This window comes from Rhipicephalus sanguineus, chromosome 4, assembly GCF_013339695.2.
Source record: "Rhipicephalus sanguineus isolate Rsan-2018 chromosome 4, BIME_Rsan_1.4, whole genome shotgun sequence".
Lineage (NCBI taxonomy): Eukaryota > Metazoa > Arthropoda > Arachnida > Ixodida > Ixodidae > Rhipicephalus > Rhipicephalus sanguineus.
The window spans coordinates 152,869,369-152,891,356 of record NC_051179.1 but is presented as its reverse complement, the minus strand read 5'-3'; the positions used below and the strand labels follow the sequence as shown (position 1 = coordinate 152,891,356).

Genomic DNA, 21,988 nt, shown 5'->3' with positions numbered 1-21,988 from the left:
AGCGCGCCTTCGAAGCGCCGCGTCTTTCTTCGCCGGCCGTGAAAAGAGACCGCGGGGATATGGGGGATGGAGGTTATTAAAAAGGAAACGGGCAGCCTGAGAGAGAAATAAAAAGCAGTGTAAAAGAGCGGCCGCGGTCTTTCTCCCTGGCGGTCAGCCCGTGGTGGTCAGCTGCTGCCTAGCGGCGGGGAGGGCGGTCTTCTCTTCCGGTTCCCCTTGGCCCGCTTCGTGTCCAGGCCGTTGGTTGTTGCAGTGTGTAGTCGACCACCAAGGAGGGAAAGAGCTGTCCGGCTCTGACCGGCCGATGGCAGCCACGGCGAGCGTTCGTTGCGACCTTGCTACGCGTTGATCGAGCCGTGCACGTTGAATGCTGCATGCAGCGACGTCGAGTTGTGCCTGTAGCGTCGGCACTTGTTTTTTCTGCGGGTGTGTTCGGTTCGCGTGGTAGTGTGTCATTTCGTGTCAGGTTTTGGACGTTTCCTTTGGGAATATCCGGTACAAGTAGTTCTTCGTGACATCTGACCATGACCTGCCTTGCATACAAACGGCGCACCCTCTCCTTTGCAAGCCCGCTGAGCTCGTCGGCTTTCGCATTTTTCAGTCTTTCTATTTTCTTTCTGTTCAGAGTTTCCTGCTGTTTATGCTGCTTGTGATGCGGTGACGGCTGGGCGTCGGCGTAGTTCTGATGGCACTGGTTCTGTTCCGGACGCGGTGTGTCTGCTGCGCTCGCTCGCTGGTTTCATTTCTAACCTTCGGATTTTTTTTTTCTTCGCTCCTTTATGTACAGCGGGCTATCCTCACTTAGGCATGACAGCCTCTGTCACAAGCGTGTATTTTATTGATAAAAAGCTTCTAGGACGTGTCGAAACACATTCAAATCAGTGACATCGGAACGACCAGTACCCCGTGGCTTATTCACTTTGCGTTTGATTCTCTAAGCTTGCAGCAAACATTCTCCCGCTGCGAGTGAAAAAAAAAAATGCAGGGAGTAACTATTTCGCAGTGCCTCAGTGTAATCGTGCTGGTGTTTTTTCACGTTTCATCCTTTATTTCACGTTTCATCCCAGGTACGTTCATTAGGGTCTGTCGGTGATGAGAGAGCTCCTGCGAATTACTTGGAAAACGAGTGGTGGGTGTCGCGAAATTATCATCAGGTTGGCTCTAACTATACGCTACATCGAAGGAAGCGTTGCGAATTCTAAGTATAGTACTTGCTATCGCGATATATACTCTATAGAAGTTCTTCGCGCATGCTTCACGCTGCATCTCAACGTCGTTCGCTGGCGTCGCAGCTGGGGCGATTGACAGGTCACAACTTCCGCGCGAGAGGCTTCTCGCTGGAGATACGACGGCATATCTAATTAGAGAATTCGACGGATAGTTCAGTCCTCGTCAGGGCGCCCTGAAGTTGTACGTCGGCTTCGAAGGTCCTCCAGCAAAGCGTGCGCTCCAAAATATCTGCCGCATATCGCGCGGCTGAAGAGGGCCGGTCGTCAAACCGTATAATGTATACGCACACCCGGTAAATGGGGTCGCCTTCTATATGCATACGGGACGCGTAGTGCGATTAAACCAAACAACGAAAAGTGCCACCGAAGGGCCACTTCCGCCTGCCGTTTTGCGAAACCCTTCGTCTCTGTGCCGCGGATCGTTGTTTGCCTCGGCGGCCCGCTCCGTTGCTAAGTGGCATCTCGTGCGAGCCGCCGCGATGTCGAGTTTCACCAGCTTTTTTTTTTATTATTATACGCTGCCGCCCCTTTTGTATTCCTTGCTTCCTTCTCTGATCGTTTCACGTTAGGGCTGTCGACGGTAAACTTTTAGTTCGCACTTCAGCGACCGCGCTGCCGTTATTATGCGTCACCGCGAGGTCACGCATAATGACGCGTTTTTACGTATCGCAGCGCTGCCGTGACGCGGCGACCCCTGTAAACTGTTCCGCTCACGCGTAAGCTGCTGGTACTTCACGCGTGTGGTAACGGTGGAAGCGCCAAAGCGTGCCTTTGTAATTTGAATAGCAATACTTTTTATTCGACTGCAGCGATTCACTGATACCTATATTGTGAAATCGGTAACCGAGAAGGTAATCAGCATAACCTCTTCGACTAGTGTACGGATTGATGTACTTTCTCTTTCGCACGTGGTCCGTCTGAATACACGATTCCGTAATGACGTGACGTAATGACGTGATTCGCAATGGGAAAAGCACGTTACGTAGTGCCGAACAGACATACTGTCGTTGTATTCACTGCCTGCGTTGATATGAATTAATCTGTAGTGTCTGCTAAGTTATATTGCACTCTCTTTTGTAGAAGCGCACATCAGCAGTCGCGCTACATCTGTACGCGCGGGAAGTACACGCTACCGGAGCGTCTCCGTCGTTGCATAACAAGCTCTTCGGTGCCGCTAAATCGAACCTGCGACCTTGGCTTCAGCGGTATACGCTGCTGGCTGATTCGAAAAGCACCCCGAGCAACGTGTAGCGAAGCGCCTGCTGCGATGAGCTAGCGCGCGCACACGCACTGGACACGAGTGGCGGGTTGCCGAGGCGGAAGAGCTTCATAAAAGTACATAACGGGGGAGTAATAAAAGACAGCACACACGCGTAGTATACAGAATGATATAATAATGTACACACACGCACTGCAGCAACGGCTGCTCCAAGCGGCGCGTTGTGGCTGTTGCCAAGCGGTACCGGTTACGCGGGCGAGAAATTGGCTCTCTCCTTCTCCTTCTCCTCCGCCCCGGTGCTCTCTCGACTGTAGCCGACGCACCTGTCGCGAATGCCGCCGCCGCCGATATACACCGCACGCCCGAGCTGCGCGCGGCATTATAATACGAGCATTTGACCGTAAAATATGCAGTGAACAGATTCTCCTCAGTTGGTCGCCTCGAACGTAACTTGAGATGCGAAGTCCGGCATGTGCGAGCCTCATTTGTGAGGTCGATATTTCGCCTTCTCGTGACAGACCAGCGATCGCGACAAAGTGACATACGGGGACCGGTGTACGCGGTGTTTGAATCTCTTGCGAACGCCATACTCGAGAGAGGGGATCAATGAATTGTATACGCCGCGCCGCGGTTACTCAACCTGCACCCAAGGCGCTATCTTCCATCTTTTCTTTCTTTTGCATATCGACCACATCGAAATGTTGTCGTCGTGTCCGCTAACGCAACCCGCGTCGTTTTGCAAATAGCCGTTCAATCGCGGTATAAAACCTCCGTCAAGTTGACTGGCCGCGTTTTGCGGAAAAGTGCCGTAAAGCATGCCTTACCCGTCACAGTAAATAAATAAATAAATAAATAAATAAATAAATAAATAAATGAATCGGCGGACGCTAACAAAAACAGGAACAGAAGTGATCAGAGTGGGCGCAGCCAGAGATCCTTTTCGGAGGTGGGGAGGGGAGGGGCTAGTTCGCGCGTTCGTTTTCTTTTCTTTTTTTTTTTGCGGGGGGGGGGGGGGGTAGAAATATCTCCGCACACCCTCCATAGCCACGCCAATCGCCAATGATTAGAATGCTCGACACCCCGATGACAGCGCCGCCACACGTGCGTCGTAAAGTGGCGCGCGCCGACGCAGGATGACGCCGTGGGCCCGTGCGCGCGTTGGCGTCCGGACCGACGCGCTGTGGGCAAGTGCTTGTGGCCGCATTTCTTGTCGCTTGCGGCTTCCATGCCGTAGCGGTGCTGTTTCCGTCGTCGCAGCCGCATCCTCTGCTGCAAACAGGCGCGTCACTGGGGCACTCGTGGGCGTGTCATTGTACAGCCAGACGAGGCCGCGTAGTCGGGGCCCACAGGCAGCCGCGTTTCTCAAGGTCCCCCTTAGACTCGGTGGATGCCGATCTCTGTACTTGGTGTATGGGTTCGCAGAGACATTAGATCAACAGTTGAGGGCGGTGACGTACAAACGTTGACTCTGCTTTTTCTCGTCTCGCACATCGCGGCTTTCAATACCACACAAGAACGGTGTAGTATATATATAGCCAGAAGAGTCAACCGGTCTCTGCCATATTCTATGAACAATGTGTCCACTGTTCCAGTGTGTACATGAGCTGTTGTATTATTTTGTGCTTCTATTAATATCTTGGCTGTGTGTTTCTTAAGCTTCCCGTTTTTAATTTAGCCTTTCCCTCTGTTCCGTCACTCCTGTCCCCTTTTCAATTTCGCTCAAATCCCTCGACCGACACTTTTCTCTCTTTCTTTTATTTTGCGTCTTTGATAAAGTGAGCCACCGGGATTTGCCTCGTCCCATGATCACGTTTCGCTATGCAATCCCTGTCCTCATTTAGATTATGTTGGGTACATTGCATCGGTACAGTAGTGTCGGGACTTCTGATGAAATGACGGTCGAACATCTGATCACCCCGCGGATAGCAGCTGTTAGCACCATCGATAACGGTCGTACCTCAGCAGCTCTTGGACGTATCAACGGATGGCAGCGGCGTGATGCGCGTTCGAACCTGTAGGCGTGCGTTGGTCGAATTCGAATGACACACCAAACTTCGCAATGGATGCAAAAGCTACAATGAAGCGATGGCGTCCTTCTGACAATGGCATGTCTCTGGTGCCCGACTTTCCGGAGATAAATAATCCTCGGATTGCAACGTCTGTGATCGGCGACCGCCATTTTCATAAAAAATCTGCATGGCCATAACCCTGAACATAAACAATTACGCGACAGGTACGACTGAGCATAGGTATGGGGCAAACTTGGCGCCCCCCTTGGATCATTAGAGGAAGCCCCGCCCCCCTTTGTGCGCGCTTATGTTTGCGCCTCATCCAAAACCCTAACCGTAAGGGGGTTTATATATAGAGGACCCATAATTAGTGCACGCTATCGAGCAGACGTTTTAAAGAATGCAATGAGTGTATGGAAGGCAGGTCGAATGACGTCAAGAGTCTTGGAGCGGCATTTCGTGCCCTGCCGCCCGTTCAATTGCACTACGTGCGGCCAAGAAATGGACGCATCCGCTGACGTCACCAAAAAGCTATTGAACGGGTCGCGGCTCGAGCACTGTAGCGATATGCCGCAGCTGTCGTCGTGCGACGTCGTAGTTCGCATACGCCACGTGCATGTTGGTTCTGCGTTTAACGCAGCTCTTGTTACTATACGCTTTGCTCTTACATCCGAGCTGCCCGTGGTATTTGCGTTTAAAATGCATTCGCGCAGTCACTTGAAAAGTTCTCAGTGCGACGTCTGCGTCGTCATGCACTCTTCGTCAGCCCGAGACAATGCCTGCGCGTGCGTATAGCCGCAGTGAATGCGTAAATGACACCTTTTAGGCACGATCATGCCGCGAGTGTGGTTGAGCGGCGCACCTGCAGGGTTTTGTTATGCTTTAGAACGATTGGAGCCCTTTCTTTTCCGGATAATAATGAAGCGTGGAACACAGTGGCGTTTTACCTTCTGCCGGATACTCAGGATCGTATCCGTCACCCTTCATATTCGAAGCGGTGCAAAACACGGGAGCACAAGGCGAAGTAGACCACAGGGCAGGCGCCTTGTCTTGTCGTCTTTGTCTCGAGCTCCCGCCTTACTGCGCTGCTTTAAATAAGAGCCTTAAAGGGTCACTAAAGGCAAATAACAATTTATGTCAGAGTGAAAGCTCGATGTATGACAACTTCTAAAACGGCCATATCATCAACGGCAGTGCCCTACTTACCGAGAAATTAAGCTAAATGTATCACATGATGAGCGCCACGAGTGGGACATTTTCGAAGTGATCCCGATGACGTATGAGAGCCTGCCCACAATAAATCACTAGTAATCAAGCTAGTAGCAGTAAAGAAAGAACCTTCCGTGCATCAAAAGACGTAATAAAATGCTGTTTGTTCGTTTCCGTTTGATTCATGGAAAAAAGAACCTCTGTGGCGTTGCCATGGGGAATGGTGCGCGTGGTTCAAAGGTTCCGTTTTCGCCGAACTGCGCTTCGCCTGGCGCCCTGCTTCGCTCACGCGGTCGCGTCTCAGTGGTAGTTTCGGGATCGCGTACTGCCGGGTGTGTTTTGCGCGTTCGTGAAAGTCGCTCTGACAGAAAGTTCGACAAAATGCCGCATGCAACGACGCCGGAATTACGAGCCCTCAGCAGCATACCGCGTTCATCGGGGCTCAAGTCGCTGAATTGGAGCCCAGCGTCGCGAGCCAATGTCTCGTTGTCAAGTTCTCCGTCCACATCCATTGCGGCGATTGCGGCAAGCTTCGATGGCTCCGATGGCCCTAGTTGCTGCTGTGGGACCCGCTACTTTCGCTCTGCTGCTACTAGTGTCGGCGGCCGCGCAGTAAAGGCGGGCAACGTTGGGCACGGCAGCAGTGACGTATGAGAGTCGTAATTCAGGCGGGTGATTTGAAGTGCGCTAACGCGATGCGGACCACTAAAACGTGATTTTATTTCAAAATAAGCACTTCCTTGGCATAAAAGTAGCACTATGAGGTTTCTGGACCGCTATTTCAACAGTCAACATCGACTTAATATTTGCCTTTAGTGTCCCTTTAAAGGGACCGACAACTGCCCAGAATATGAAATGAGTTGACTACACGTGAGAGATGGATTTATATCTTTATTTCTTAATTGAAAGTCGAGAAAAATGACCTGTGGCGCCTCTGGCGGCAAAAACATGAATGATCCGATGAAGATGGCCACGTGACCGTTGATTGCTGTGCGCGGTCGACGATTTTTTTGTTAGTATTGTAATATTGTTCGTTTCTTTATATTAAAAGGTATTACTCCATAATAATGTACACTGTCAATTTTTATGAAAGGGAACACGCGAGCGTGTGGCCGGCGAGCTCCGGCGGCTGCTTGTAGCGCCTTCAGGCGTGCGCGAGAGCAACCACGGTCGCTTTTCGCGTCATCTAGTGGCGAATAAAACAACCAGTCATGGGTAAAATGCAACTAGCTGCAAGATTGCAACCCCCTCCCCCTTCAAGCCGATTACGCAAGAGGCCGGGCTAGCGGCGTGTCGTCTGCTGCTTGTAAACTGTGTTTGGCACGCGGGAGCAATCGAAACGCCGAAACTCTGCCGCTTGGCTTTTGGTGAAACGCCGAAGCTCTGCCGCTTGTCATTAAAGAGGAGTGGGAGAAGCTGAGAAGAGACAGGTCCCTAACCGCCGCTCTTTATCAATCCCTACCAGCTAGAATGGCAGCTGTCAGGGCCGCAAATGGTGACGCCACCAGGTACTAACAATTCTCATAATCTGTTTTTACTTTTAATGTTGACGTCAAAGCAAGACGACGTTTTTTCCAGTTTCAATAAACGCATTGAAATTTTTTTCATGTTTCATGCTACGTCATTTATGTTACTGATAATTATCGATCAAAATCTTTACAACCATGACAAAGCCTTTTATACTTCTCTTTGATGTGCAGTGCCATTTCGCGCTCTCATCACGAACCCAGCGAAAGTCACTATGCATGACTTTAAAGCATCGAGCTCAGACATGCCAGTACATTTTTTAACGACAGGTGACACGTTCTCGGCCAAGTGGGATTCTACTCAGAAAAATGTTTTCCACAGCATTCGATGCGAGATTTGAAAACCGGAAACCAGGAACGAAAGTTCACTTGACTCCACCGCTGTCGCTTAAATCGCTCTAAATCGGCCGAAGTGCAACGCGCGAAAGCCAAGCGGCAGAGCTTCGGCGTTTCGATTGCTCCCGCGTGCCAAACACAGTTTACAAGCAGCAGACGACACGCCGCTGGACCGGCCTCTTGCGTAATCGGCTTGAAGGGGGAGGGGGTTGCAATCTTGCAGCTGGCTGCATATTACCCATGACTGGTTGTTTTATTCACCACTAGATGACGCGAAAAGAGATCGTGGTTGCTCTCGCGCACGCCTGAAGGCGCTGCAAGCAGCCGCCGGAGCTCGCGGGCCACACGCTCGCGTGTTCCCTTTCATAAAAATTGACAGTGTACATATAGGCATACGTTAGTAGTATGCATTAAAGTGGCGGTGCCTTCGCGTGACGTAATGATCCCATGCTCGTCAGCGCGTCTTGGGCAACTTTTCAGCGTGCTCATGCAACCGTTTAAATGTGAACATATTCGACAGAGATCTGTCTGGCTGGGCACGCAGTGTCCAGGTCGCTAAGATTTTGGAGTGACATAGTTTTGCTACCTACTCTTCGTCTCAGAAATGACGCGAGCTGCTACACGGTGCGGCCGTGCATATGCACAGTTACGTTTTCGATTACTTCGCTTGGCTCGTGTATCGAGAGAGTGACGACGCCGGGACAAGCCATCCATGACACAGGCGCAGGCAACCTTAGGCGCAGGCGCACAGAACGCTGTACAAATACCGGGAAGGTATATAAAGCCACACATCTCATTGTAACAGCTTGCTATTTTCAAAAATGGTTGGAAAGCTCAAAATAAAGGTGGTTAAGCATAGTTACAGTAACTCCTGCGAAAGGAAAACAACGACAGCTTTTACAAGGGCTGGCGGCATTGCTATCAATTCTTAGCGTTACTGGAGCAAGCCTCCATGCGTGTTTGGAGCCTTTCAGATCGAAAAATACTGCTTATAAAATAACTACGTGCTTTTCGGATAAACCACTACAGCTACAAACGCTATGAAGGGTGAGCTTCCTGTCGCGCCATAAAAAACTGGGTCGAGAAAAATCAGTTGTCGGTCCCTTTAACCAACTCGCCCAGCCTTACATCCGTCACCCTTGCTTGCGCAGTCGTACAGCTTTTGTCCCGCATTGCGCTCGCTCCACGTGTCGGCTCCTTCAGTGTGACTGGAAGCAATCTCGGAGGCCGTGTTTTTTTGCGTCCTGCAGTCGCTTGAAATGGCTGTATGTGCGTACAAAATGACACTGTGGTTGCCATGTCTAGTTCTGCACAAGGCGGCTGCGCAGGCATTCTTTAAGTTTTTCTCGGGCACATGCCGTGTGCTTGTCTTGCTTTCTATGTCCCTGTCAAGTCTCGCTTGCTCACGCTATGATGATATTATAAGTGCAGAGGGCGGCCTCAGTGTTGCCTGCTACGCGATAGAAAAGTGTTCCCTGAAAACAACAGATATCAACAAAGACAGGAAGGTGAAGATAGTGTGCTTAATGCGTCTTTTTTTTTTAACAGAGCGCCTAAAAATGCGGCCATGACGGCCGTCCGCGTACATATACGGGCGGTATGACGTTAAATAAAAGTCGTTCGCGCCGCTGCAGGCAGGGTATGCGGCAATCTTAGCGTAATCTCGGTCTTTCGCTGCAGTAATTAAGTGCGTAAGTGCAGAAGATGCACGCGTCGTTGGGACACACGGTGTCTCGAAGGACTCTTCCTTTCTTCGCGCCTCGAGGCATGCAGCTCATGTTTCAGGCATCCGTGCTTACGTGTGTGTGAGGGAGTGTAAACATTAGGTTCTCGTCACGACCACGGAAACAAAGAAGTGTCGTCCGCGCCTTTCTCGTCGAGCACCGTCGTCGGCCTTCCGGTCTGCTGGCCTCGAGTTTTTTCTTTTTTTTTTTTTCTAGCGCATGGCGTAACGTGTTGGCGCGAGTCGTCGCCGGAGACGTTTCCGGTGTGCTCGCGTAGCTAGCGCGACGAGGCGCTCGCTCCCTGGAGCGATGCTCGCCTTTACAAAAGTAAGCGCGGCTCCGACGTGGGCAGGCAGGGAAGAACGGTTTTTGTCGACTCTCCCACGTTGTTTGCCGGCCTAAATGTGCCACACTGAACGCAGTCCTTGCTCGTGTCTGCGTTGTGTGTACACCTCGCAACTGAATATGCATCTTGTATACTTAGGCACTGTGGCGTGTACGGCGACCGCAACTCTCCTGGCGCCGAAATGCTGCCCCTCTAGACGGACAATCATCATTGTATTATTCCCTATTACGATGTAATCCCGTGTGCTCAGATTTAGGTGTACGCTAAAGCACCCCCTGTGGTCGAAATATCCGGAGCGCTCCACTACGGCGTCCCTCATAATCATATCGTGGTTTTGGGCGTTAAACGCCGGCGATTATTAATTGTCCGCCCCAATCGAGTGGTCTTTGCCCAACGTGGGCGGCCTTCTCATTTCGAAAAGCCGTTAGTCCTGTTCGCCTGAGCTAGCTGGTTCGCAGGGCTCGAACTGGACGACCAGGCCTCGCATTGCTTGTAATATTGTTTGTTTGCTCTGTGTGAACCGAGGCATGTACAGCGCGGTTATGAAGAACCGTATATATATATATATATATATATATATATATATATATATATATATATATATATATATATATATATATATATATATTGTATGGATGTGTTTGGTAGTCTCTGTGTGGTGAGGCGACGAGGTAATGGACACCATTCTGACGTCACTTTCACTGCCTCAGCGCTGTTTCCGTGGCGTGTTAACCTTCCTTGCTTGCAAAGTACCCCAATTGCATGAAATTTTCATATAACTTTACAACGCACTCAACTTTTTGCAAAGGGTCGATGAGGGCATGAAGTGACCGTTTAGTTGTCTGTTTCGGCGATCGCCTTGCATGAATGATCACTCCTGGATATTAAATTAGAAAAAAAAAAAACGAAAAACGTATCGCTACGCGGTCGCGCGAACGCGAGGTCGATCACCAACACCGTCATGCCAATTGATCGTCCGTGCTTTGTGTACTTGTAGTTATTGAAACGTCGCAAGAACTCCGCTTGCTTCCCCCCTGTACACCGCTCCAGCCTTTGCCTGTTCGCTCGCTTAGATCACTCACTACACTGTGAGGACGATGAGTCGTATGAGTTAGAGGAAGGGTTACGGGTTCATGGGAGCCTGTGCTCGTGTCGTTGTCGCATTGCACGCGTGTGCTTTTGCATGTACCGCCATTGTTAGAGCCGCGCGCGAGCGCGTAGCACGGGTGGTACACGCAGTGCACAGGAACACACGCACGCACAAAAGGAAAAGGCGGTGGGGGGGGGGGGTCTCTTTGTCGTTCCAGCACAACGTTGCCCCCATTGTTCTTGGCACACTGCCTCGAAAAAGCTCACGGCAGCTGCGCGTATGTTATGTGCGTCGACGCTCTCTCAACGCTCTGCCGCGCAATCTCGCTTGTTTACGTCTATCGGCCGGCCGCGGCACACCCCGCTCGTATGCAGGATGTAATCGCGCCTATTTCTGGCGCACGGCCACCTTCTTTCTTTAACATGACCGCTGTCATGTGCGTGTGTGTTTCCGTACACGTTTTCATATAGGTGGCGACAGGCCGCCTGCGAAAGTTGACGATATGTCCATGATGTGCCGCACCGTTCTATGCATCACTTTTATGAGGCAAAACGTGCCTCACTTCGTTATCAATAGACTCTCCCATTTCCGGGTTCTTCTGAGGCGTGTTTTGCAGCGTCAGTTGAATCCATGTGAAGGCGGCGGGAGGGGGGGCTGCGTTCGAAGCGCCGTCTACTATCCACTGATTGCATGAAGCGCAAGTTTTATGTCGAAGTTTCACTGTGAAAAAGGCCCCCGTACTGGGGCTGAAACGTCTTTTTATTTCAACGATTGGTCGGCGCTTGTCATCTCCCTTCATGAAGTTTTATGTTGAACCACGTGACCAAATACCTATGACGAGCGTGCCGGAGGCATCCATCGGTTCTTCCGGCTGGTTCCAACAGTCTGAGCATTTCGGGCGCGCATCGACGACGTAACGGGCGTTCTTTGACGGCCGTCTGTCATCTTTTTTTGTTCTTAGCCAACACTTCGTGACCCGCGCGTCTTAACTGTCAGCTTGCGCGCCGGCATCTCCCGTGCCGCTTGTTTTCGACGAGCTGTCCAAATGCAGCGTGGCAGTATATATGCCTATCGATCACGCCACGTGCGCGTGCTAATCATCTTCCGGGCGGAGTCTCCGGCACCCTTTCTCAGCAGTAGTAGTAGTAGTAGTAGTGGCGTCGGCCGTGACCGCGGTTTCCGCTGCCGTGCCCCGGAACGCTCCGTTACTCGAGGATGTGACACGCGCGCAGTCGAGAGAAAGAGGGAGTGGATGTGTGTTCCAAATGAGTGGTGGCGGCACGGAGTACGTACCACCTCGTTCCTTCGGAAGCATTGTGTTCGGCATCGCTGGTTTTGCTGCTGCTGCTGCTGTCGTCGTCATTCGGGCGCGTCGTCATTGCCGTGCCGACTTCCTCACCGGCGTGTATACTGAGTTGGCAACCCCCCCCCCCCTCCCACCAAGCACCGCCGCTGGGCCAGCAAATCTTCTCGAGGCCCTCCTCCAATGGCCGGGTGCGCGAACGTGCAAAACAATGCGTGCTACTGGCAAACTGGTGCGTGTCGAAACGATCGGGGCCAGCGGGCCTGTCCACCGCCATCCCCCGTGCTGCGCCCGCGTATAACGGTGCGTGATCTCCGCATCGTGTGTAGACGAAGGAGGAATCCGAGTACCCGTACCATTGCGTGATCGAGCCACCATCGGCGAATTTGTTTATTTTTACTGCTACGTTTCGCGGGGTGGTTGTTCTCCTATACAGCGCAGGTGTTCTCACCTTTTACGTATTTGTTTATTTTGATCGCCTGCAAATTTGATCTCAATCCTTGGCTGCTATCGAAGCTCGCGTCTTTTGTATCGTGTCCTCTTCTCACCGTGTCCTTTTTAGAGCTTGTTAGACGCGTTCCACCTGACTGGATCACTCGGCCATTGATTGGTCAAGGGGTATGGTGTGGACGCCGGAGAGGCGCTCCCATAACGAGGCTGCAGACCTGGATTTCCTTTTCCTCTTTTTGCAGCGGGTCACATGGTTTGGAAGGAAGCCCCCCTGTTTGCAAGACTGTGCATTGAAGCTGCATTTAGACTACGCTCGTGAAACACAGTTATTATTTGGCCCTCGCGCCAGCAAACAGAATCACGTCATCATTTTTGAAACGTAACCCCTGCGTACCGTTGTCGTTGAAACGTAAACCCTATACGTACTCCTGTCGGGTGCCGTCCGTATAGTGCACGCTGCTGCGACGTTGAATGACAAGAGTGGTGACCCGTGCTCTCATGTCCCCTATAGCAAACAGTAGCACACCCGGGATTTCTGTGTGCGTAAGAGCAGGCACCGTGCGTAGTATGACATGTCCTTGCTTCAGCTGGAGGAATCCAGCAACAATGCAGCGGTGCAGCAGCGATAACAACATGAAGTATACTCGAAAAAAGCCGCAAGAACGTTGTAATCAAGAGGCAGAAAACAGACAGTGACACACACTGGGTCACCGTCTCATTTCTCAGCCGCTGGGCTTCTTCTTTTTTTTTTTTTTTTTCAATTTCCACGTTATTGAAGCTTTTTTCTTCTTTCGAGTGCAACAGTGTAGCAACTAACCCAGCAAGCAACTCTCTTGGACAGTGCATGGGGCACTGAGCGGAAGGCAGCGGTGAGACGTTAATCCGCCTCGTGTGGCGTGGGGGTTACGACCCTCCTCAACCTTTATTGTGCATATCGTGGCAGTCGCTCGTTAACATCCAAAATTTAACTTACTCGGTGTATTTACTGGGCACGAAAACTTCGGCCAAGTTCTGTTACGATATTACCGCGATTGTGGGAATTCAGTTAAAACCGCGCAGCACCCGCCAGATAGCCGTCTGTTTCTTGGTGCCGGATCCTCCGACGCCGGCTCAACCGCGCGGCACACTGTTTATTATCGTTATCGCTTTCGCTATTCAAAACGGTATAACCAAACCTGAAAAGCGGGCCATCTTGAAGCTTTGACCTGTTCCTCGTGTATGCCTCACAGGCTGGCCACGCCGTAGCCACCATCAATTTCGCCCGATATGTGGACGAAAATAGGCTGACCGCGCGCGAGCATATCTTGGGCCGTGCTCGAGAGCCATTAATTTGACCGTTTGCCCTTTTCGCGGTGACCGTTCGCGCTATTCCTTCTTCCTCACTCCCTCACTCTCTTTCTTTTTTTCCCGCGCAGAAACCGGAGCTGCCGGTGGCCATCAAGAGCATCACCAAGAAGAACCTGGCAAAATCGCAGAATCTCCTCGGCAAGGAAATAAAAATTCTCAAGGCAAGTCCATGCTACTCCTTGTGCGCACTTTAAAAAAGTCACGAATACAGGGTTTCCGAGGAAGGGTATGAAAGTATCTCCAAAAGTAAACTATCAGGTGAGGCGGACGTCATTAAAATAAAATTGGTAGTAAATTCACCGGTCAAATACACGAACAGCGGCCACTCTTTCTTTTTTTTTTTTTTTTTTTGAAGTCCGCTGTCTATGACGCCGTTGCCGTGAAGTATACCTGATGTGATTACTTGTGCCAGTATTTATTACCCCTCCTTCGTGTAAAGTCCCAAATTAGGGGCCTTATACAGGGTAACGCCGATAAGGATTTGTTTGTCGTCGATATATGGTCCCGCGTAGCTATGCGTGTTTGAGTGTTAACCAGTGCTCGTGCTGGCTCGTTTCGTGTTGTGCGCCGTGTTCTTAACGCCTTCCTTTCTTCAAAAATTTATTTTGTCTTTCGTACTTTTGCAGCGAAGTATGGCTAGGCGAACCACAAATTCGTCCGTCATCATGGGCACACAAATTCCTAGCGCGTGTGTGTCACAAAAATTGGGCAAGCCAAACTACTCACCACTGTTCCACGAAAGATGAAGAAGAGAACACACGGTCGGGAAACACCAATTAAGATTTCTGGACAGACGTAAGGAATAATTGGGAAGGACTTTAATGAACCGTCGGGAATAACTCAGTGATGAACGCCGGCGCCGCTCGTTTCAGCTTCGCTGATTAATCATCCGTACGGAGGGCTTGGGAGGTGATTTCTTTTTGTTTTTGTTTTTTTGTTTCAGCTGACCGTTTCTAGAAGCTTGCACCACTCTGTAGCGCTTCTGCAATTTGCCCTTGATTTTTCATGGCGCAAGCGTGCTCCACAGCCGACTAGACGAATCATTTGCGCGTTCTAAACCAGTCTGGTTAGACGCGCCGCGCTGATTTTTCCTCTTGATTCTTTTGCGCAAATCGCCCGGTGGAGGAGAGGTGAGAGAAGCGACACACAATGTATGCATAGCTGGGTTTGTGATTTTAGCTTAGCCTCTTCGCCTCAGATGACGTTTCGGTTGACGCCATAGACAAGGTACACACGTGCGCGAAGAGGCCATGACTCTGCAACTGAGCGTTATCTGCAGGGTTACGAATGAGTGCGCTGATGAGCCGCCCCCACCGCTGTACAGAGTTTCTTATGTAACGACAGCGACGAGGATGCGTACATTCTGTGTGTATGTGTTTGTGTGTGCATTGGCTGCGTCTCCTCTCCGTGTTCTTCGCATGTTTGATTGTCCCTTGCTTCTCGGAATGTGTTTCACGCTCGGTTGGTTCGGCGCCAGACTTCGCGGCCCACTGGAGCCGCTGCGTGTTGTGTGCAGTTCCTATTCCTATCCGAGAGCGTGCGTCGTCGAGGCTGTTTTGTGAATATGTATGGAGGTAACTTAACCTTACCAACTGCGTAGAAAGAAAGAGGAAGAGATAAGTGTGGGAAATTTATCAGGTCGCAAGTCTCGGCAGAGCACACCTGGGGTGACAATCTGAGTTGCGAACGTTCTTATGATAGCGAAAGGAGGTCATTTTAGTTAAGCTTTACGTTATATCACTATACGCTCTTGTAATCTAAGGCGCAAGATGCTTAACCAAAGGTGGCATTCGGGATATACAGCAGAGGAAATGACGGCTACGTTTCGAAGCCACTATTTGTCAAGTGGGCTAGCTGCTTCAAGGACACCAATGAGTGTTCGGTGTTCCTTTCACAATGGTGTCTGTTGTGTTGGTTATTCGTGGTCTAAATGTTTTTGAAAATTATCGCTTCTTTACTCTCAGTTATCTTAGTTAATCAGAATTACCTTCACTTACTCTGAAATAAATTCAGTTACTTCTTGATTACCCCCAATCACTTCAGTTTGCACTACTTTACTATACTCTGTTACAACAACAGAAAAATAAAAGCGAGCTGCCCCCGCAGAACCGCGGCTTGCCTGCCCTTCACGTGTAAAGGACAGTCGTGCTAGCTAGTTTCCGCTCGAACCGCAAGTACTTTTTCTCGGCCAGTGTAAGTACTACCTATATTAAGAGTTAAAGGTTCGTCGTTACTACCTAAAACATTCCGTCTGGCTGAGCAGCATCCTGACGAAATTTACGAGAACGTTCAAGTTCTCGACCAGCGACTCAAACGCGCGTCTTTATGGGAAATTCAACTGTCCGAATCACTCGAGGTGCGCTTGACGTCACGGAAAGGAGTAAGCGCTATTGGATGGAGCATTGATGCAAGTTCTCTGTGGGAGGTACCGCGATGGCTGTGGGTCCACATGTCCACATTACGTTTCTTCCTGAGGCTGTAACCGACTATGGGCGTCTTGTATGACGTTGCAGCAGGCCCGTATGACGCAACGTTACTAGAACAAACTCAGTTTAAAAGCTCCGCCGGAGAGGCGGTCCGCGTGGCGGTCGCGAGAACTAGTGGCGCTGCAGTCACGTCTAGCTAGTCTAGCTTAACTAGCTCCCGCGGCTGGCGCTTGTTGTGTTCTGCGCCGCCGATGTACGAGCGCACGTGGGTAGCAGCGTCGTCTGCGCTTTGCTAGCTCATTTTTGCGACTGTTCTTGACCAGGCTTAGCGTCTTGCACGAAGATGCGTGCACGATGTACGGAGCGCAACGAGGACGAAGAGATTCACGGTGCGGTATGCCGACTTGTTTTGCGCCGGGCTGCAAGAACGGCTACTGCAACGACGGCTCCGCTTCACGACACTTCTTCGGACCTCCAAAGACCCCACGACATTCAAGCTTTGCATGGCAAAGATAGAAAGCTTACTGCGAAAGGCAAGGTCTGTGACGTTCATTTTGAGAGTGACGATATTGTAAAGCACTATCGTCGTGTCGTTGCGGGACAAGAAGTTTTGATCCTACGTGGAAAGTGGAACTCGCGTCCGGTGCCGTGCCGCGCTTGTTCCCAGTACTTCCACCCCACATTTCAAAGCCAAAATGTTCGGGTTTAGGCGCAAATCCCCCCCAAAACGCACGGCGTCCCGCGAAAGCCCGGTGCCCAGTTTGGAGGAGCCGCCAGAAATAGAACAGCAAAACGAAAGGGAGGCGATTACCTATATACGCTACCGAGACTGAGAGTTGCATCACACTCACATTCGATCAGTTGTCAGCTGTCGCTATGCGTTCAAAGCAGTAGATTTTCGAGAGATTTAACGACGAGCTATCGAACAAGATGTGCGGAATATTTTTTTTGTGACGGTTGAAGGGATACTGACCCAAAATCGGAAAATTTTAACGAGAACTCGGTAAATGAAATCTCAGTGTGCGATTATATCGAATAGATGTCGTCTCTGAGCAATTTTTTCGGCGGATAGTTGTATTTTCGGTATCTCATCTTTATACGTCGCATCCTTCTACGGTGCCTTAAACAAATCGAACAGATCGGCCGTAATGTGAGCACCGAGCAGTTATTCGCGCGTACTCTGTCGCTAGAAGAGTCGTCAGTATTAAACTTCAGTTTTTCAATTTCACCTAGCAGATGTTTCATGCCCGCAGCACTTCTTACACTGTACGACAGCCGTTTGCGTTTCGTGCTGTAGCCGTTCACTACGCAGTTAAACTGCTCGTCAACTACAATTATATTTTGCACAATAAAGTCTCCGTTCCCGAAGCAAAGTGTGAGATTGGGGTAGTTGGTATTCCATTATTAAACTGCGCAGCGCAAAAATTTGACACGGTACACATAGAAAAGACGAGGACCAGCGCTGGTCCTCGTCTTTTCTATGTGTACCGTGTCAAATTTTTGCGCTGCGCAGTTTAATAATGGAATACCAACTACCCCAATCTCACACTTTGCTTCGGGAACGGAGACTTTATTGTGCAAAATATAATTGTAGTTGACGAGCAGTTTAACTGCGTAGTGAACGGCTACAGCACGAAACGCAAACGGCTGTCGTACAGTGTAAGAAGTGCTGCGGGCATGAAACATCTGCTAGGTGAAATTGAAAAACTGAAGTTTAATACTGACGACTCTTCTAGCGACAGAGTACGCGCGAATAACTGCTCGGTGCTCACATTACGGCCGATCTGTTCGATTTGTTTAAGGCACCGTAGAAGGATGCGACGTATAAAGATGAGATACCGAAAATACAACTATCCGCCGAAAAAATTGCTCAGAGACGACATCTATTCGATATAATCGCACACTGAGATTTCATTTACCGAGTTCTCGTTAAAATTTTCCGATTTTGGGTCAGTATCCCTTCAACCGTCACAAAAACGTGTCTTGTAAACATTGCAAAGCATTGATGTTTTTCGAGAAAGTTTTCTTCAATAAATTGTAGACAACACGAGTACTGTTTTTCTAGAACGTTTTTGTATCTCGAGTAAGTACGCTTCTTTGTATACTATAAAGGCTTTTACAAACGTGTTGGGTTGTTCTTGGTCTAGATAAGACGGCAGCGGCTAAAATTGTGGTGGTAGTTATAAAAATTACGCTGAAAACCCTCATTCGCTTAAAAAGTCCCATGCTTGGAAGTTAAGCGCAATGTAGACAGCTCAAATATTGTCACAGGGTCGTGATGTCGACGAAGGCAGCAGTCAGCAGGTCCGAGATAAAACTCTTTATTTGGCCGAACTTGTGGCCGGGAAACAAAGTCAAACTACAGCAATAGACTGATAGCGGCGAACAGAGCGTCGATCAACTGACAAGCAGTCAAGCGCGTCGGCTTTTATACAGGCGCTGTCGAACTTTCCAGCGATATCGCTGGTGGCGGCGTTATCTCTCGACAAAGCTGGAACATTCGCGTGCGGCGCGCAGTCTTACCAAAACGATCTACTACAATCGCGAAGCTTCTGAAACACTGCTTCGCGGACAGCGTTGATAACCGTCCTTGCTGGTCAAACCCGAATACATCAAAATAAAACAAGTGGGCGTGGCAATAAAGACCGAACATCGAGTCTTAGCCAATCAATGAACAACGCACGCGGGCCAATGCATACACACGACCTTATGCATATCCACCTAAGTATCCACCTAACTAGTACAATAAGAAAGTTGCCGCGCAGTTGCCGCGAGCAACTGCGCGGCGGACCGCAGCGTTATGCCGTGGCAGCAGACGACGCGCCGATAGTGGCGCAAGACGGAACTGCAGCGCCGCTAGTCCTCGCGACCGCCGTTCGGACCACCCTCCTCCGCTGGCGGAGATACGGAGCTTTTTTCACTGCGTATGACGTGCAGCAGGCTCGAACGGCGGGATCTTCTCGCCGCAGCCGTGCAGCTTGTCGAGCAGCTTCGGCCTCGCGGGCTCGAACGGCGGGGTCTTCTCGCCGCAGCCCTGCAGCTTGTCGAGCAGCTTCGGCCTCGCGGGCTCGAACGGCGGGGTCTTCGCGCCGCAGCCGTGCAGCTTGTCGAGCAGCTTGTCGAGCAGCTTCGGCCTCGCGGGCTTGAACGGCGGGGTCTTCTCGCCGCAGCCGTGCAGCTTGTCGAGCAGCTTCGGCCTCGCGGGCTCGAACGGCGGGGTCTTCTCGCCGCAGCCGTGCAGCTTGTCGAGCAGTTTCGGCCTCGCGGGCTCGAACGGCGGGGTCTTCGCGCCGCAGCCGTGCAGCTTGTCGAGCAGCTGCGGGCTCGAACGGCGGGGTCTTCTCGCCGCAGCCGTGCAGCTTGTCGAGCAGCTTCGGCCTCGCGGGCTCGAACGGCGGGGTCTTCTCGCCGCAGCCGTGCAGCTTGTCGAGAAGCTTCGGCCTCGCGGGCTCTCACCTAAGGATTCTGTCTGCGAGCGCGCGCTGCCGCCGCCTTCCGTGCCCTCCGTTCCGCAGCCTTGTCTTCCATCTGGCGACTCCGAGCTAAAGAGAAAGCGTGCCAAGAGGGAGCCTCATGGCGCGTTACTTCTGAAATGTTGTCTTCGGGTGTCGTTGAAAACACGAGACGTAGTAAAGAAGAAAGAACGCCACAAGAGTGTCACTCGTCAACGCCGTCTTCTTGTTCTACTGCGTACCAGAACGCGCGCAGTAAAGAATAAAGAATGCCACACAGGCGAACACGCACGAGAGTCTCACTCGTCAACGTTGTCTTCTTCTTCTACTGCATACCAGAACGCGCGCTTCTCACGAGCTAGAGGTGGCTATTGCAACGCTACAAACAAACGGAGGATGGACAGACCCACGGCATAAGGAGCTTCGCCCCTAAAAAATTCCTGGCTGCGGGCCTGCGTCGTAGTACTATTCGCATTGACGCTAACGACTACTAACACGTTCAGTTTTCCCGCTTGAGGATGCATATAAGGGTTTCGCCTCGAAAAATCGGGCGACGCGTGCTGCCGCGGCAGCAGCAGCTGCTGCTGTTTCCCGTGCACGGACGGCTGGAGCGGACGGACGGCGCCTCGGCGCGGCTCGCTCTGCGCCCGTGGTGGTCCTTGCTCTTCAGCGCGACTCCGGCAGCAGCGGCAGCAAGCGTTTTGGTACAGCCGCAGCAGGCCTTCGAGCGTCCGCGAGTGGCGGCGACGGCGCTTATGCGGTAGCGGCTGTGTCGTTACGCAACCGTGGAAGGACGACCCGCACGCCCAAGGACGAGCCCCAACTGCAGGCGGCGGCTTTATTTTACTTTATTTGCCTCATTTTCCGGTCCTTCTTTCCTTTTCCACTCCTATCGCTCGCACGCACACACACACACACACACACACACAACACACACACACACACAACACACACCACACACACACACACACACACACGACGGATATTTAAGTGTAGTCCGAGAGGTCACGGTGACACCTTGTTGCTATGTTGAACAATTTCCTTTCTTTCAAAAAAGGAAAAAAGCGGGGCATTTAATCTTCGCTCGTCCATTCTTTTCGAACGTCCCTCTCGGATTGCTTTCTTCTCTCTTTCTCTCGGTTTCGAATTTTGCCGTGCCCTCGGGCAACACTGGAAGAAAATGTCAAATAATATACGAATAAAACAGAGAGAGAAAGAAAGCGAAGTTACCACTGTATGCCTTCTGTGCAGGCACCGCCTCCGTGACAGGCTCGAATCTGGAAAGGGGGGGGGGGGGGGAGGGGGAGTCTGCAGTGTGCCCTCTGCCTGCACCTTTGACATTTAGGCGTCGCTGCTCGGGCTTCGTAATCTGCTGGTCGAAGCTCGTCATTCCGCCATATATTTTTGTTCTTTCTTTCCTTTTTTTTCCCTCCGTACCACTACTTATTCGGTCTTCGCATTTTCTCGCTGACGATTACTGCGCACTCCTCGGTGCTTTAATTGGCGCTCTGGCGTGTAGGTGTAGTTGAGGAGGATGAGAGGGGGGGGGGGAGAGGAGGATAATACGGCGTTATCTGATGGAGCCCTTGCGGGAGCACGACTCAGAGCCGTATTAAGTGTAGCTCAGTACATATGGTCACTTTCCGTTTACGAGTTTTCATCTGTCGGGAATTCGCTTTCACGGCTTAGAGAAGCGTCGGAAGCTCTCTGACCATGTTATAGATTATACGAAGCCTCCGTTGGTAAGTAAGCACACCCGAGAGAATTCCAGTCATCAATAGATCTGAGAGCGGCTGTAGATAAGTATTGTTTTGGTCAGACGTGCGGTCTGGCCGTAACAATGGACTATGCGAATACGTTAGCGAGGTTTTATTATTCCGCCTCGTGTGTTGCTGTTGCGGGGTTGAAAAATAGACGATTCCTATAGCGTAATATAAATCGCGAGAGAATGTGTGTTCGAGATGCAAATTCTGCGCCGTTGTATTGTCCGGAAGGCAGTTATGGAGTATAATCCCTCGGGCTGTAAACGCACATTCCTGATTAGATGAAATTCGAGATAGCGTAATTATACTACTGTAGTCTACTAAAAACCCACATTGTAACATGAGAGGGGGGGGGGGTACACATATTTTTCACATTTGTGAACGCACGTAGAACTCTACAGTGTCACGCAAAGCGAACAAGGCTTTGTAAGCAGGTGTGCAAAACCAACAAAAAAGAAAAAGCTTCTATTCAGTTATCACATATAAACAAAAGAAGTACAGTATCCGGCGAACGCAGCGCTGCAGATCTTGAACACACGTATAAAACTGAGTATTCGAC

The 21,988-nt window shown here is 50.8% G+C and overlaps 1 protein-coding gene across 1 annotated transcript in view; it reads left to right on the top strand.

Moving 5' to 3' along the window:
- LOC119390812 (serine/threonine-protein kinase unc-51-like) overlaps window positions 1-21,988 on the top strand; it is a 155,908-nt gene that overhangs the window by 22,204 nt on the left and 111,716 nt on the right. The window contains 1 exon segment of the mRNA XM_049415386.1: window positions 13,857-13,949. Coding sequence (XP_049271343.1) covers window positions 13,857-13,949 — 93 coding nt within the window.